General features: G+C 55.7%; 1 protein-coding gene across 1 annotated transcript in view; it reads right to left on the bottom strand.

Moving 5' to 3' along the window:
• Window positions 1-14,233, bottom strand: part of ATP2C2 (ATPase secretory pathway Ca2+ transporting 2) — a 61,922-nt gene that overhangs the window by 14,490 nt on the left and 33,199 nt on the right. The window contains exons 8-13 of the mRNA XM_049622719.1: window positions 7,748-7,897; window positions 7,601-7,669; window positions 6,979-7,054; window positions 4,539-4,605; window positions 1,026-1,150; window positions 796-893 (exon numbers count right to left, since the gene is read on the bottom strand). Of these exons, the coding sequence (XP_049478676.1) occupies window positions 796-893; window positions 1,026-1,150; window positions 4,539-4,605; window positions 6,979-7,054; window positions 7,601-7,669; window positions 7,748-7,897 (585 nt within the window). The remainder of the gene's footprint in view (window positions 1-795; window positions 894-1,025; window positions 1,151-4,538; window positions 4,606-6,978; window positions 7,055-7,600; window positions 7,670-7,747; window positions 7,898-14,233) is intronic.

Raw genomic sequence — 14,233 nt, 5'->3', positions numbered from 1 at the left:
TCCTACCCACCAACAAGGCTGCAAGCAGGAGGACGGGCCCCGCAGACTGTGTGTTAATCAGAAAACCTCACTAAGTGCCGTGCTTTCGAAATTTCTATAAGCTTGGGGCGCCCGGGGGGGGGGGGGGGCTCAGTCGGTTGGGCATCCGGCTTCGACTCAGGTCATGATCTGGCAGCTCGTGAGTTCGACCCCCACTTCGGGCTTTCCGCTCCCTGTGCGGAACCCACTTGGGATCCCGCCTCCCTCTCTCGGTGCCCCTCCTCTGCTCCCGCGCTCTCTCAAAAATTAGAATTAAAAACAAAGAAATTGCAACAAGCCGATTCCATGGGCTATTCAGGAACCAGGGAAAAGTATGGTTAAGAAAACAAAGTAATAACACAGAAAAGAGCCCCTTAATCTGGAAGGTTTGGGGTTGTGGGGGGGGGGGGGGGAGGCAGGAAACAAAACTGCACATTCCGGGAGCTTGTAACTGTGCCAGAGGTACAGGAGGGAGACCGAAAAACCCAAAGGGACCGTCACGATCAGTTTCTCACAGGGGATCATGGGTAACCGTGTTTTTAACTTCTACGTTACATAACGTGCTTATGACTAAAAGGTAATTGTGAAAACATAAAGGTGGCCCCCTTAACTCGGTCACGTTCCTTGCTGCTGTGGGTGGCAGGGAAACTATACAACCACCCATGTTTGTTTCTTCCTTATTGCTTGCTAGAAGGTTCCGTGTGCTTTCTTCACGAAGGAAAGGGGCTGGCAGCGCAGGCCTTTGGCTGGAACCGGGTAAATCGGCAAGGGGCTCACCTCGGCGTGGAGCCCATCGGACGTTACCAGCTGGGTGACCGTCATTTCGTTGGCCGTCAGAGTCCCTGTCTTATCGGAGCAGATAACACTGCAGCAACCTGGCACGAGAAAACCCCGGTTTACGGCCAAGAGGAATCATCACCATCACCTCTCAGGCTGATGAAACACCCAGGCGGAACTCCCACCCATTCGATCCCGTTTGCAGGAATTCGGCCAGCGGAGTCCCTCACCTAACGTCTCCACGATCGGTAACTTCTTCACAATGACCCGCTTCTTGGCCATCCGCAGCACTCCCAGGACCAGCGTAACCGTGACGACGATGGGCAGGCCCTCCGGAATGGCAGCCACCGCCAGGCTGGATCAAAAGGCCAGATGGGTCCCCTTTAACATGCACTTAAGGACGACACGAATCCCAACTGGGGTCGGCAACACTTTTCCCCGGGGAAGTATGTCTCTGGTGTCCCCAACGTCCCGGTTCGAGTCTCTGTTCCCAATCCCATGATGCACCTGTCTCCTTCTTCAGCATCCATTGCTCTAAGCTCTCCTGTTGCGAAACCCTGTTCTTGGGGTGGGACCGTCCCTATCAGACATCCACACTTTAGTATAAATTAGTCTCTCAGTTGTTTTGCCTCTTTTAAGCGCCTTTGTGTTTAAATTGTTGTCGTTTACTAAAGAGAAAAGTCTTTGGGTCCTATGAGAAGAATTTCCAGAATTGGGCAAGAAGCGGGAAGGGGAATTTTTTGGTTCGGAGGGTCCGTCTGGGTCCTCTGAATTTCACTTCTCATTGGTCTGGTTGTTTAGACACTTCTGATGAGAGCCAGACAAGGAAATTAAAGTTGAAGGAGGTAGAGTGACTCTGCTGTGCCTTTGCCTGTGGTAGCCTAGCTGTCTGGGTGTCTGCTCACTTACATTATTATCCTTCCAATTCTTCCCCTACCATGTGACACCCCCCCCCCCCCCCCCGCCATGGCTGATTGGATTAGGACATGTAACCCCACCCCCCATAGCCATGGCTGATTGGATTAGAAGAGAACATGTGACTCAAGCTGAACCAATGAGCTTCTCTCTCTCGGGAACCTGAACCCGGATGAAGCACCTAAGACCCCTTCCTGCGGGCAGCGTGTCAACATGCGATAGGATGTCAGGAAGGGGCTCTTTCTGCTAAAATCTGGCAGCAGGAACGTCGTGGCAGACTGACTCTCCATCCCACACTCTTGAGCGGGCGTGGCTGAGGCCAAGGGCTGGTGTGGGGCTTCCTGCTGATCTGGGGGGGGGGGGGGGAGGGAATGAAGAGTTTCAGGGGGGCGGGCTCTGCACCAGGACATCAGCAAAGCACTGCAGGCATTCAGTAAATATTTGCTGGACGAACAAATAGGAATGAGTGAACACAGGCACGCCTCAGAGGACCTCTGGTCAGTTCCAGGCCACGGCAATACAGCGACCGTCACCAAAAGCCAATCAAGTGGACCTTTGGTTCCCGATGCATAAAAAAGTCATGTTTACGCTGTACTGTAGTCTGTTTTTTTAAATGCTGATTATTTTTGAGGGAGAGAGACAGAGGGCAACAGGGGAGGGGCAGAGAGAGAGGGAGACACAGAATCGGAAGCAGGCTCCAGTCCCCGAGCTGTCAGCACAGAGCCCGACGCAGGGCTCGAACCCACGGACCGCGAGATCGTGACCTGAGCCCAAGCCAAGAGTCGGACGCTTAACCGACTGAGCCCCCCAGGCGCCTCACGTGTAAGAGGCAGTCCGACCTCAGAGGAGTTACAGTGGGAAAGACAATGTGTCTGAAATCGAAGAAATACGGTACGCGAGCGGTGGCCTTTTCCCCAGAAACAATGGCGCATTCAGGGGCCGGTTATATGAACCAAGATTACTGAATTTGGTCAAAGGACTGTGCCCAGTTTCTATGGTGCCAGCAAGAAGGCTTCCTCGGTTTTATGGCACACTAGCTAAGCAAACATTTGCAGAGGGTGTACGACGGGGCCTTTCTCCCCCCCATATGGCGTGGGAAGGGCATTTTTGTATGTACTTGGATGCTTGCGTGATAAAAAAAAAAATTAATCCACAGACTAATAAAGATTAGCATGGACCAGGAAAAGCGAGTATACTTTGGATCACCTTGAATGTCACTCGAGGCAGAGGGAATTAAGAGAAAGTGTTTAAAACAGCGGCTCTCATGTTACTTCTTTCGAGAATCTCTTCCTCGCTGGCTACCCTGCTATTTCTGCCTTCTGATTCAGGGGTTTCGAGCGACTAACTCTGCTACAAACGGAAAAGCCTTCGTCGCTTCAAAGTCACAGGTGAAACGAACAGAGTAGATTGCCTCTGAGCGGCAAGTGAGACGTGGCTGTCGTGGGATAGGTCAGGTGGCACGAACACTGAGACTGGGGGCCAGAAATGACCAACCAATGGCTCTGGGGAGGGCGGGCAGGGATGGACACGGGGCCTCTCCTGTTACCGACTTGGAAATCTGTAAGTCTTCGGCTCACAGAACTTTCCACCGTGTAGAAGAGGGGAATGGCATGTGTCATTATTTAGGGGAGGTCCTTAGGTGTCACAGCTTTGGAGTGCTCTGGCTTTTCCAGGAGTCCCCCCAGGGCTCAGGCTTCTCTGTCCCTCGGCCACCACACCTGCCCTTGAAGGCTTAGTCACCTGAGCACTCTTATCAGGGGCTCACCCTTCTTCCCTGGCCCCGCCTCCTGCTGGAGCCCAGACTGGGTCACCACTTAGAGTTAGCAGTAGCACCCCGGGGGGCTGGTTAGGAACGCAGAGTCCCAGGCGCCCCCCAGACCCACCGAGTCCGTGCACCTGTGACCCCAGGACCCTCGTGTCCTCCGGCTACCGTTGGAAACCCCTACTCTTCAATGGCCCATTCTTCCAGGAAGCCCGCCCTGACCTTGAACCCCACGTTCCACAGTGCAGCCAGCTGCCCACGCCCCCTGGCCCCCTCTTGGCTCAGCAAGTTGGGGTTCGCACCCCTGTCACCTCTCATCTCTATGTCAAGAATGGCCAACGCTTTGCCAAAAAAGATGGCTCGCCATGCGTGTGGGGAAAGATTCTGATAACGCTATTTAGAATTGGGAGGGAAAGGGGCCCCAAAAAAGCCCGGTGACACGTCCCCTAACCGACGCCCCTGGTGCTTCTGCTTAGGGAGCCCAGCCAGTCCTCTTGCTGTCCCCAGATGCACATGGCTGGGTCCTCCCGGCGGAACCCCCTTCCCGCCTTCTCCCGCAGGCTCTTCCTCGACAGCCTTCAGAGGATGTTCCTGGGCCACCCTCCGGGGACATTCTCCCTACCTCCCTTGCACTCCCTCTGCAACGGTTTCCTCTGTGGCCTTGATCGTGAGTTGTGATTATTTTATTACCGTTCACTTGACGTGTTTACGCTTACTTTCCCCACCAGCCCGCAAACTCTGTGATCTGGCTCCCTCAGCCCTGGGTGGTGCGGATAAGTCATCAGCGGGCCCTCACGGCGGGGGCCGGGGGCCGGCGAGGGAGGGGTGGCGCACGGGAGAGTTCCTGCCCTGCCCCGGAGGCGGTGGGGTCCCTGCCACGTGGGGCAGGCTGGCCTCCACTGCTCCCCCCCAGGACACTGAGTTCAGGCCAACACACTTGCCAGAGTCACAGAATCAGGGCGTGGCAGAGACAGGCTTCAAACCCACAGCGTTCCCACCCAAGGCCGGGGTCCTGCTCCCGGGTCTTCCCCGCTCCCGCCTTCCCAGGGGAGGTCCGTGCCCTTACCTGACCCCGATCGTGAACATGCTGAGAAGCTGTTTTCCTTGCAGCCAGCCCGTGAACATGATTAAGCCTGGGAAAGAGACAAAAAGTATATATCTGCACACACACGGGCACACGCGCACCTCCTCTGACACGCCCAGGTGTTACAGACTCCTCTCCTGCGCCTAAGTCAACGGGTAGGAACCTCAGGTACTTGTGATCACTCTCCTGTTCCTTTGTAAGACACTCCCACGCCCGCAAAAAAGAATGGTTTTACTTTTTCCGGAAAGGACCAAGCCGGTTCAAGTCAGAGAAAGAGACAGACCACCATCCCTCCGTTAGTTCATCGCAGGCCGTTTGAAAACGCTGGCAGACGATTCCAGAACTCTCCCCGGGTGCTGTTTGTGCTGGGACGCCCCCCATGGCGTCCGATGCGGCAGGTGACAGCTGTTCCTGTGACAGGCACTTGGGCCCGGGTCGTAGAGGATTCCGTCCTGCCGTGCTCGTGCCCCAACGTGTCCCCTGTTCCGCTCTCGCCCCCATCAGTCACCCGGTGTTTACTAACCAGCAGGCCCGGGACACGCGGACCCCGCCAGAGGTGGGGCCCCTCGGGGCAGAGAGGGGGCAGGAGTCACACTGGGACCCGTGGAAGCGCACGGGATGCTCTGGCAAGGAGGAAAAGTTCTGGGGCCTCAGTGTCCTCATCTGTAAAGTGGGGATAATGACCACGTCCCCCTCGAGGAGTCGTTTCAGGATTTGAGAAGCAGGAATCCACCCGAAGTTGGCTGAGATCGGAATCGGCCGGTTAAGACCCGTCTTCCACTAGGGCTCCAGGACAGAACAGGCTGGAAAGGAGGGACGAAGGCAGGACAGGCTGGAACAGGCTGGAAAGGAGCTGCTCAAGAACACAGTACAGCCTGTGATTTAGCCAACGCCGGGCACTTAAATCCAAAGCTGAACTTGGAGAGGTGACCAGACACCGGAATCTGGGGACGGGTGTCCAGGGAAGGAAGGGCAGGCGGGTGCGTCCCCCGCACGACAGATCTGGAAGCCCGGACTCCAGACCGCATCCTCTTAACCACTTCGCTAAATTTACTTCTGCGTGTAAGTTGCAGGGGAGCGGAGATCCCCTCGGTCCCGGCACGAAATTCCGAATTTCCCTCTTTATTCCCTCGGCAAATTCCTGTCACCCTACGAGACCCGGCTTAATGCCACACCTCCCTTGGAGCCTTCCCCAGCCTCCCACTGGAGATTAGCCATGACCTTCAGGTTGCACGTGTGTTCAGGTGCCTCCCTCCTCTCGGCCTGGGCGCTTTCAAAAGGCCGAGGCTGTGTCTGATCCGTCTCGGTGGCCCCAAACCTCTCCCAGTGTCACAAGACACTCGCTAAATGAATTCGCACATCTGGGTGGCCAGAGGCCAACTTCTGCTTCTCCCAGAAACGTCCTCTGGCTCCTCCGCAGGTCTAGCCAGACCCACTCGTACGTCCTGTCATCATCGCCTGCGCTAGGGGGCGCTGCTTTCTGGGTCGGTTCCTTTATTAAGTATTCACTCAACAAGTGTTTATTGAGAGTCTGCTACGGGCCAGGCTCTGGCTGACCGTGAGGGCTGGAAAACGAGGAACACTCAATCAAAGCCAGAGCTGGAGACAGCAGGAAGCAGTGGGTGAAGGCATCGGGGCGGCCCCAAGGGGGGATTCAGGCTTAAGACCTAAGTTTAGATCCACAGCATCGGGTCGGGCCCGTTTGCTGTGTTGCCAGAGGCCGAGCGGCACAGCCTGGTCGGTAACGTAGACACGTGGCTAAACTGTCCCTCCCAGTCGCCTTTGCAGGCCATGTGACTCCATTCTGGCCAATCAAGAAGGGGCAAAGACAGCAGGCCTTGGGGGCCCGTGCCTTAAAAATGGCCCGTACTGGGGCGCCTGGGGAGGCTCAGGCGGTTAAGCCTCCGACTTCGGCTCAGGTCATGATCTCACGGTTCGTGGGTTCGAGCCCCGCGTCGGGCTCCGTGCTGACGGCTCGGGGCCCGGAGCCCGCTTCCGATTCTGTGTCTCCCTCTCTCTCTCTGCCCCTCCCCTGCTCATGCTCTGTCTCTCAAAAATAAAAAAATTTTAAAAATTTCCCACACAACCTCTGTGTTCCCGCTTTCCCCCACTCGCTGGCTGAACGGAATTCCGGCCCGCCTGTGGGGACCTGGAAGAAGGGGGAATGGTCGGGGCCCGGGACCCCGAGGTGGCGTTTGGAGGTGACCTACCCAGGAAAGCCACCCAGGCAGGAACGAGCAAGAGATACACCTTGACCACGCTACGCCCTCCCAGGGGCAGGCCGCTCTGTACAACGGCTTGTCTTGTCTCACACAGAAACCGCTTGGCCCCCTGAGTCTCCCGTCCGCCCTCGGTCCCACTGAGGACCTCAGGACGGCTCCCCCGCACCCCCGGGACCCAGCGCAGAAACGGCCTCGCTCACCAATTATGCCGAACGAGAAGAGTGTCAGCTGCTTCCCCAGCTTGTCCATGCTTTTCTGTAGCGGGGTTTTAGGCGTCTGAAAGGAGGAGATCGGTGGGTCTGTTAGAGGACACTGCCCGGCTTTCTCGTATCTTGAGCGGGGCGACAATCACAGAGCGGGGCACACGCGTGTAAAAATCCACTGGCCTCCACACTTCAGGCCCGCGCGTGTTACGGTCTGTGAGCTGTATCTCGGCAAAAAATCCTAGTAAGTGTTTTTACCTGTGTTGTTTTTTTAACATTTTATTTATTTTTGAGGAAGAGCGTGGGGGGGGGAGGGGCCGAGAGGGGGGGGACGGGGACAGAGGATCCGAAGCGGGGCTCGAACTCACGAACCGTGAGATCGTGACCAGAGCCAAAGCTGGACGCTCCACCGACGGAGCCACCCAGGCGGCCCCACCCCCACCCCCCCAACCCTCTGGCCATAAGTGTTTTTAAATAAAAACAAAGTTCGAAAAACGTGAACTCGTATTGACCACATCACCCTCATGCCTAAGGAGGGCGCAGGGCTGGCAGCAGCAGCCGAGAGTAATCTCAAACCCCGGCTTGCAAGAAAAGCAAAGCCCCCCCCACGGGCCCTTACCTCCTCAGCCTGCATCATCTTAAACACTTCCCCGAACTGGGACCTCTCCCCTGTTCCGATCACGACTCCCTGCATTCGGGAGAGAGAAGGGTGAGATCTGAGGCGGGGAGCCCGCCGGCGAGGGCGGCCGAGGTCCCCGGGGCTCACCTGCCCCTTCCCGTACTGCACCAGGGTCCCCATGAAGGCGATGTTGCTCAGAGTGGTGAGGTCCCCTCCGTCCGTCAGCGGGCCGTCCGTCTTACTGCACGGCTCCGCTTCTCCTGTGAAACTGGATTCATCCACCAGGAGGTCTGTGACCTAGAGCCACAAGGGGAAGAGAACGCAGTCGGCCCCCTTCGCCCTGAGAACAGCTCGGCCAAGCGCAGAACGGACCCCTCGCACCCCATAAAACTTCTCAGCTGGGAAAAGCGTCCTGTGCCTGAGAGTTAGCGGTCCCGGTCGACAGGGACGAATCCTGACCGACGGGCAGCTACAAAGTAGGCACGCAGCTCTAAGCAGAAAACGTCCCTCCGCCAGGCCCTGGAGCCGGGCTGGAAGGGACTTTTTTCTGGGCTACCTGTACTGACCTGGAAGGATATTCCAATGCAGGCTTTCCTGGCTTCCCGGACACATTCCAGGGACAACACTCCAGTGTTGGCAGGGAAGAAAAACAAGGCTGATCTGGGACCGCCCCTGACAGTGAGGGGTCATTTCTAAACCCGCGAGCCGAGGAGCCCCCGAGTGTGATGCAAAATTCAGGAACTTCAGACACCTTTCTTTGGTGCATTAAAGAATGCTTAGGTCTCTGTTTAACCCATCTGGTGTTGAACCGAGGCGTGGCTGGGGAGACGCCTTCGGAGAGCAGCTGGGACTACTGGGACTCAGCCACCTGAGGGACGTACGTGCTGGCCTCTCTGGATCTGAGGCCTCCCAGAAATGGTGGCTCTGACGCCTGGTTTTGTTTCGTCTTTTTTTTGTCCTAGAGAGAGTGTGCATGCGTGAGTGGGGGAGGGGCAGGGGTGGAAAAAAGAATGCCAAGCGGGCTCCGGGCTCGGTGCAGAACCCACCTGGGGCGCAATCCCACCGTGAGATCGTGACCTGAGCCAAAATCAAGAGTCGGTTGCTCAACTGACCGAGCCCTCCCAGGCGCCCCATGATGTCTGGTTTCGTAAAGTAAACCACACTGCCCTCAGCAACCTCTGCCATCTATTTTCGTGAGGATTTTCTGCCGCGAAGAACTCATACAAATCGCATCTTAGGATGGACCAAGCCTTCTGCTTTTGTTTTCGTTTCTAATTTTGCCACGACAAAACAAAACAGAACAGAACACAACAAAACCGCGACCAGAAAAGCACAGAACGGTATCTGGCACCTTAATTCCATTCGCCACCAGACAACAAACACCACATCGAAGTCACGGGACAAGTTATCAGAACATGGCCTCACGGGCCTCCGGGAACTGGACAAGATTTGATCGTGTGGCCCTCCCCCACCCCCCGAAAAAACACAGAAGTCTCATACCTGCTTTCACATTATTTAAAATTTTAGTGTACTATTAATAAAAATACTTGGGCAACGGTTAATTTAGAATATATCTTACAAATTTTTTTTTAATGTTTATTTATTTCTGAGAGAGAGACAGAGAGAGACAGAGCACGAGCAGGGGAGGGGCAGAGAGGGAGGGAGACACGGAATCCGAAGCAGGCCCCAGGCTCTGAGCCATCAGCACAGAGCCCGATGCGGGGCTCGAACTCACGAGCTGTGAGATCATGACCTGAGCTGAAGCCGGGCACTCAACGGACTGAGCCACCCAGGCGCCCCTAGAACGTATCTTTCAAAGCACCTGTGTCTTTCTCTGGACACTCCGCGTCCTGCCCACCTTGGGGAAACCCATACAATCCGTGTGCCCGGAGCATCACGGAGCCAGCTTACTCAGCAGCAGCCTTAGGTTGTGTTAACTCCAGAAACCACACGTGTGCACGCGCACACACACACACACACACCAGGAGAGGAGGAGAGAGCGCTCACATTCCCGGAACTCCTGTGATGAGCTAGGCCCTGGGCCGAGCACTTTGCAAGGCCCCTCTCTCCAAATCCCCGTCCCCTCCATGAAAGATGCTACTGTTTTCACCATTTTACATATGGGGAAACTGAGGCACGGAAACGTTAAGTCACTTGCTCAAGTAACTTGTTCAAGGTTACACAGCTGCTTCGTGGCAGAGCCGAAGCGTGAGCCAAGGCTCTAGTTCCAGAAACTGCACTCTTGACCATCTTGCAAAACGGACCACAGACCCAGTAGCTATCACACAAGAGGTGAGCCTCCCGTGGCCAGCTGGATACTATGGAGGACATACGTGGGGGCCAGGGTGAGCTCCGCCCCTAAGGACCTTGTCACTTAAGTATCTAAGACCAACTGAGAGAAGCCAACGTCCTACAAGCTCACAAAAGAATAGTTAGGTCGGCATTATTCAAACAGGGACCGGCGAGTTCTCTATACTTTCAAATCAAAAAAAAATCTAGCAGCGATCTTTTTAAAATGTGTTCAGGGCCACAGGATCCCAGTCCCCAAGAATGACAAAGGCTCCCACTTGCCTCTATAATGCCCACGTCCCCTCTTCCTAACAGAAACCCCGTTGGCAGTGGTATCTGCAGTCGGGGGTGGCTATGTGCCCCCTCCCCCCGCAACGCTATTTCCCAGCATCCCTTGCAGCTCACAGTGTCTCCGCCCCTTTGGACACTGGGACACAGGGAGAAGTCACGGACGGTCCAGGGCCAGATCTGTGAAGATGACTGAGGGTGAGACGCTCTTCACCCTTCTGGCTTCCTCTTTCTCCCTCCCTGGGCCTTCGCCCTAGGGGCCCCAGAAGCCATCTTGCAAGCATTTAAAGGACGGTCCCATCCTGCGGAGGGCGCAATGGGGGCCTGGGAGAAGCCCTGTACTCTGTTCCATGGTGGAGCCGCCATATTGGCTCTGGACACCCCCCTTCCAGTCTCTCATCATGTGAGAGAGGAGTACATCCCTGACCCACTGGAGCCCAGGCATTTCTCTCACTCTATTACCATAGTCAAATAACAACCACCACTGATCTAGACTTTGTGTTTGTACTTTTACCTCCAGGACACAGGGAAAGTCAAGAGACTTCCTGGAGTGGCGCCTAACACGACGAAGGAAGAAAGAGGAAGACGAAGTCGCCCAGCACCACCAGCTGCTGGCACGACGCACGCAGGCGGGAGAAAGTGGCACCCTGCAGGATCAGGGACTTGAAATGAGCCTCGAAGGATAAGCACACAGTTGGTGAGTGAATCAGGCAGGGAAGGAAGAGAAAGCAAATTGGGGGGGGGGGGGATCGATGATGCGCGAACTCAGTAGTAACAGGCTTAATAAAAAAGACCTCTCTTCTCCCAGCACTCTACCAGCTTTAACGGGACAGAAACCCAGGGTGCTGAGTGTGGGCACCTATCCACCCTCTTTGGGACACAGATTCTTGGCCGGGGTGGTGGGGAGAGGGTGGAGGTTGGGGGAGGGGGTGGGTGCGGTGGGCGCTGTCCCTGGTGCTGAAGCCACGGGCGGGAGGAGCCCTGAATGGAGAGGGTACAGGCAAGAAGACAGGAGGTCTGGTCCACATGGAGCACTGGAGGAGGTGGGGTTGGAACTCAGTCGCTTCTGGCATCGGCTAAGAAATTTGGAGGGTACCCTGTAAGTAATGAGGAGCCATGAAAAGTCTTGAGCAGAGAAGGGAGGTGAGTGAGATCCACAAAATGATGCTAGATGTTGAAAGACGTGGCCAGTGGCATTGGGAAGGGAAGCCCACAGTCCAAGGAATGAACCCAAGTGAGGCCAAGGATGGCTCCCCGGGGACGGGGGGGTGGGGTGCAGTGGGCATGGACAGAAGAACCAGCCAGGAAGAACAACAGAATTGGCAGTGAGTGGAATTAACTAGATATATGGACAAAGGCACAGGTCACTAAGGCTCACAGCTTAATCTGGTCTACAGAACATTAAAAAAAAATTTTTTTTTAATGGGGCGCCTGGGTGGTTCAGTCGGTTGAGTGTTTGACTTCGGCTCAGGTCATGATCTCGTGGTTCGTGGGTTCAAGCCCCCACTGGGGGGGGGACCCAGCTTAGAGCTTGGAGCCTGCTTCGGACTCTGTGTCTCCCTCTCTCTGCCCCTTCCCCGCTCGTGCTCTGTCTCTCTCTGCCTCTCAAAAAGATAATGATAATAAAGAAAAATAATAAAAACATTAAAAAATTTTTTAAATGCTTTATTTATTTTTGAGAGAGAAATAGAGCTCAAGTGGGGGAGGGACAGAGAGGGAGAAGGAGCCACAGAATCGGAAAAAGACCCCAGGCTCTAAACTGTCAACACAGAGCCCGACGCAGGGCTCAAACCCACGAACTGGGAGATCATGGCCTGAGCTGAAGTCGGATGCTTAACCGACTGAGCCACGCAGGCGCCCCTCCAGGACATTGTTCAATCAGGCGGGCTTGATCCTGAATATACTTCACTGAAGTCAATTTGGGATTGGCAGGAATCTTCCAGGTGGAGGCTCAGTCAACACCCCGACCTTCTGAACCGAGACGTGAGCCTTAACTCTTGCCAAGGTTTATTTGTTGTGTTTTTAAACGCCAACACCTTCCTTTTTTCCACCCAGTGAAATGAGCTGTCATTCTGACCTTCAGAACCGTAAGATAATACATTTGTGTTGTCTTAAGCCGCTCGGTATCTAGTCATTTGTTATAGCAGCCAGAGGAGAGAGATACATTGGGGAACCCAGAGGGAGAGACGGAGCGAGAAAAAGTCAGAACAGCCGACTGCAGGCCAGAGGGCATGTGCTCCTCCTCCCCCACTCACAGGCGCATGACCTCAGGCGGGCTGCTCGACCTTTCCCGGTTTCTGTGTCCTTGCTGTACAGTCAGAAGATGAAGTCGTGTTCTCTCAAGGTTGTTGCGAGACGAAAGGAAGCGGTTTCTGCCCCGTGGTCGGCACAGACCCGACTTTATATATGAGGGCATTCTGTTCTTTCCGGAAAGAGAAACACGCTGGGAGGCAGAGATGAAGGGGAATGTCTGGGCCAAGAAGGAACAATGTGTGCGTGCCTGTGCAACGATTCTGGCGGCTAAAGATACTCAAGGCCCAGAACCTATGTGACACCAGTGGCCACCCGGAGGTGGCTGGGCCTGAAGACAGTGGAAGCCTCTGGTCCCTTCCTGCTGGAGAGCAGACAAGGCGGTTCCTGTCTCCTCACGCCCAGCCAGTCTCCCCTCCGAGACAGAGCCTTACTTGGAGCCCCGACAGATTCCGTTCAACTCCCTCTTCATTTCCGGAAGTGGTCAAAGGAAAACAAGGAGCAGTGACCCTGCCCTACTAGCTGGGCCACATCAGCCTCTCCCCCAGGCCTTGGCCTTTGTTTTCACTGTGGGAAGAGAAAATACTCTGTGACCTTCACACACTATGCGGAAGGGTGGCGGGCTTACCTATTTTAAGAACTTTCTTGAACCCACTGTTTCCTGGACCTAAGTGGCTTTAAGCCCTAAATAAAGTTCTCCCGGATCTCAGGGTTTAATAGCTGACACCAATATGCCACGGTGAATAAACAAAGGCATTGGTTGTTCAGGGCAGTTGCAAAATACCAAGAAGGGAAAGTGCCACCTTGTGACCGGTCGCGGGGAAAAAAGCATCCTGTGGCATCAGAAGCAGGTACGGGTGGATTTAACATAGGCAGGAAGAAAACCAGTTGAGGGAGAGAGTTACCCGGGGGTTATGAACTGTTGCGGGGACTTGGGGTGGGGGTGGGGGGGACGGGAAAGGGAGGGCAATGAAGCCACTGCCGACGCACCGACCGCTCACGTCACGCCGGCCGCCGGGCCGAGCGTGCCACAGGTGGTAAGTCGTCGAGGCGGAATGAGCGCTATCCCCTCTGACAGATGGGGAAACCAAGGCTCAGGGAGGCCGAGCCTTCGTCAGGGTCGCAGGCTGGCAGGCGCGGGGCGGGGAGACGAAACCCCGGGCCCCCAGATTTCCAGCGTGCGTCACTCACCCGTGCCAGGCCCTGGGCTGAGCCCTTTCCATCCAGGTGATGTCATCCTTACAGCCGCCCACTTTCTTCCCCCATTTTGCAGGCGGGAAAACGGGGGCACACAGGTTAAGTACCTCGCTCCAGGCCACCCAGCTTGTGAACGGTAGGCCCTGGCTTCAAATTCAGGGCCAATGCCCGGCCCCAGGGCACTAGCCACCTCGAGGCACCGCCTCTGGACCGCTGGACACAGCGGTCTGGACCGCTGAAGGCCAGTGCGGGGCGGGGGAGGGGAGGTAGCAGACGCTGAGGAATCTGTTCTGTTGCGGGAAGGGACAGCGGCATGAGCCTGACAGCAAGCCCCCCAGCCTGCTCACCCGGGTCCCTACCCTGCGGCAGATCTCAAAGTCAGGGGCAGAAGGCTTTGAAAGCGGGAGTGTCCCTCGGGCCCCTGCCTCTGCCGCAGAGAGTGGCTCGGGGCTTTAAATGCGGGGCCCGGATTTGGCTCTTCGTCCTTCCCCATCACCCTCTCCAGGCCACTGTTTGTGTTTTTGTTTTCTTTAAGTGTATTTATTTATTTTGAGAAAGAGGGAGAGAGAGAGTTCAAGTGGAGGAGGGGCAGAGAGAGAAGGGGAGGGA

This window comes from Panthera uncia (assembly GCF_023721935.1).
Source record: "Panthera uncia isolate 11264 chromosome E2 unlocalized genomic scaffold, Puncia_PCG_1.0 HiC_scaffold_20, whole genome shotgun sequence".
NCBI classification, from domain to species: Eukaryota; Metazoa; Chordata; class Mammalia; order Carnivora; family Felidae; genus Panthera; species Panthera uncia.
The sequence above is the reverse complement of the archived record's forward strand: the minus strand, read 5'-3'. Positions and strand labels throughout refer to the sequence as shown.